This window comes from Morone saxatilis, unplaced genomic scaffold (assembly GCF_004916995.1).
Source record: "Morone saxatilis isolate NCDOM2014 unplaced genomic scaffold, NCSU_SB_2.0 Contig17, whole genome shotgun sequence".
In the NCBI taxonomy this organism is placed as follows: Eukaryota; Metazoa; Chordata; class Actinopteri; family Moronidae; genus Morone; species Morone saxatilis.
Genome location: NW_023339729.1, coordinates 290,504 through 293,078, shown reverse-complemented (window position 1 = coordinate 293,078; position 2,575 = coordinate 290,504). Strand labels below are relative to the sequence as shown.

Below are 2,575 nucleotides of genomic sequence, written 5' to 3'. Positions count from 1 at the left end.
GTCTGTTTGTTTTGGAGAGGAAGAGACCTCTGTGGATAATTGGGCTTCCGGTATAAACCTCCTGAACCATGAACACTAAAGGAATCCTAACCGAAAGAAGCTGACTGCAATGACCGCAATGGTGGTAAAGACAACAACTCCCATGATCCCAAGCTACTTCACATCATCATCAAACGTCATTATCTTTTGCTATTGTATTGATATTAGATACACCCTAGTGGCAGAAATTACACATTGTATGTTGAATAAATAAATCAGAAGATATTTCAACACTTTATTTGAAGATCATCAAAAACACACAGACTTGATTCCCCACACACATCAGAAGATGTTCAGTTTGTAAATCATGATCACAAAATGAAGAATGTCATGAAGTATTCAAAACCTTTAATCTTCAGCATGCATATAAAACCATCACAACACAATTATTCTTCTAAATCTGATCCGTGATCAGCAATTTTATCCATTTAAAATCCTAGCATCTCTTTCTCCTTCTTTCAATCCCTCCTTTAATTACTACAGGACAGTGACATCACATAAATCAGCCTTTTGGTCATCCTCCTGTGGAGAGCTGACTAGTGCTATCTCTTCTGAGCCTCCCTTTTTATCTCCACTGCTCTCTCCTTCTCCGGCACTTTGGCCTCCCTCACTCTCACTGCTTGTTTCCTCCTCGTACTCGTTCCCACTCTGCTTCCTCTCCTCTACCTCTCGTCTGCTTTCCCCTGCTTTGTTCTCCTCCATACTGGAAGAGTCATCACTGTCGCTGTTGTCCTCGTCATCCCCTTTGCCTTTGTTCCTTGCTCTACAACCACCTCCATTTCCCCCGTCATCCATCCTCTGTCCATCATCTTCACCCTGACTTCCCTCTGCTTCCTCATCATCTTCCCCTCCTCTCTTCCCCCCTGGCCAGAGGCGAAGCCCCATCCGGTGCTCTAGGTTACCGATGGTTTCCCTCAGCCTCTGCCTCACACCCAGTAGGAGCCTTGGGACAGAGTTGTCTTGGTCTAAATACCTCTTCCTCATGGTGTGGAGGAATCCCACAATCAGCGCCACAGCCATGATGGCCAAAAGAATCCAAAAGATTATTAACTTTTTTGTGTTAGACTTCTTGGCTTCAGGGGTTGTCCTTGTGGTTGGTGCTGCGGAGGACTTTGGAGGAAGTTGGGTGGTTGTTTGGAAACTTGATGTCACTGTGGATGATGACGAAGATGTTGAGGGTGATGCAGTTGTGGTGTCATTAATTACCTCTTTTCCCATGGCAGACTGAGTCTTGTTAGATGCAGAATCAAATGTATAATTCACAGTCATGGAAAGAGACGAGAGGGTGGTGTTGCTGTTGTTTGTTTGATGAGCAGCAGAAGATGCAGGTATCAGGATAACTGACATGAATACAGTCAGAACTAGGATGGCCTCGGTCCTCATGGTGACTGTATGGGCAGTAAAAAGACAAAAAACAGATATGCCAGTTAGAATAATGGCAGATCGCAATAAAGACATATATTATTATTATTATACAATAATATGAAGTACTGTTCTAGAGGGAGGATGAGCAGCAGCAGAGAGAATACAAACAAGATCAGATACAGCAGTAATTTGCAACCATAATTATCACTGACAAAAAAAGTGACTTCACTGGCATGTAATTTGGGATGTGTCAGAAGTTAATAAGCTATCTGAAAAGTTCCACTACTTCCACTACCACGTTGCAGCATCACCAATAGCAGGTGTTATTTTACAACTATCTTAGGAACATTGCTGTTATCCACTGTAGCCTGCTGTATCCTCACGACCTTTCTGGATGAATCTAATGAAACACAAAGCAATAGAAATTCCCTGTAGTAAGAGGTGCAAAAAATTAAAAAAAATATATACACAGTAGGCCTATATATCATCATCCTGCATTAAACAGTATGCAGTTTTAAGAGCTACACTGTAAAACCAGATGAGAATTTAACTCAAAACACTTCTGAAACTGATGAATCCCTTGTATGTGAAAATCTATAGATCAGTGGGAAAGCTCTACTGTGTCACACGTCACTTCACTACGTCACTCACGTGAGCACACCTTGGAGAATCCTAGCAGCTAATTGTTCTTGGTATTTTTTGCAGTCTAAAAGTAGAAATCCATATTAGTTAGGTTGAGAAATTATGTGTGGATTTGTTGTCAAATGTCCTCAGACAGAAAAAGGTCGACCCTGCAAACATTTCATCAACCTGGGGTTGCATATCTATTGAGCACAACCTCTTGCAGGAAACGGGTTGAAATTTGGTGCAGGTTGCACCTAACCACAGAACAACCATTTTGGCCATCCCTCTGATGACATCTAGGTTTATACACATTGAAATGTTTGCAGGACTTACAAAATAAATAAAATGTTACTGAGTATAAATTCATACCCTAACAGAGTACTTTTATAGTCAACCTGAAAGGAACCTATCGTGATGTCACCCACTGGTTTATGGAGTACTGTTTTGAAACCTTGAATTTCACATTTATCACATAGACGTGTTCAGGGCGGGACTCATATGAAACATGTGAAGTTTCATTGAGATTGGACAATGTATGCTGAAGTTA

The 2,575-nt window shown here is 41.3% G+C and overlaps 1 protein-coding gene across 1 annotated transcript; it reads right to left on the bottom strand.

Annotated features, from left to right (window-relative positions):
• Window positions 1-267: 267 nt before the first annotated feature.
• Window positions 268-1,427, bottom strand: LOC118327201 (the record flags this gene model as incomplete). Its single annotated transcript, XM_035660480.1, is given in 1 exon segment — window positions 268-1,427. A coding segment is annotated over 1 exon segment (906 nt). The 3' UTR covers window positions 268-516.
• Between the last annotated feature and the right edge of the window lie 1,148 nt (window positions 1,428-2,575).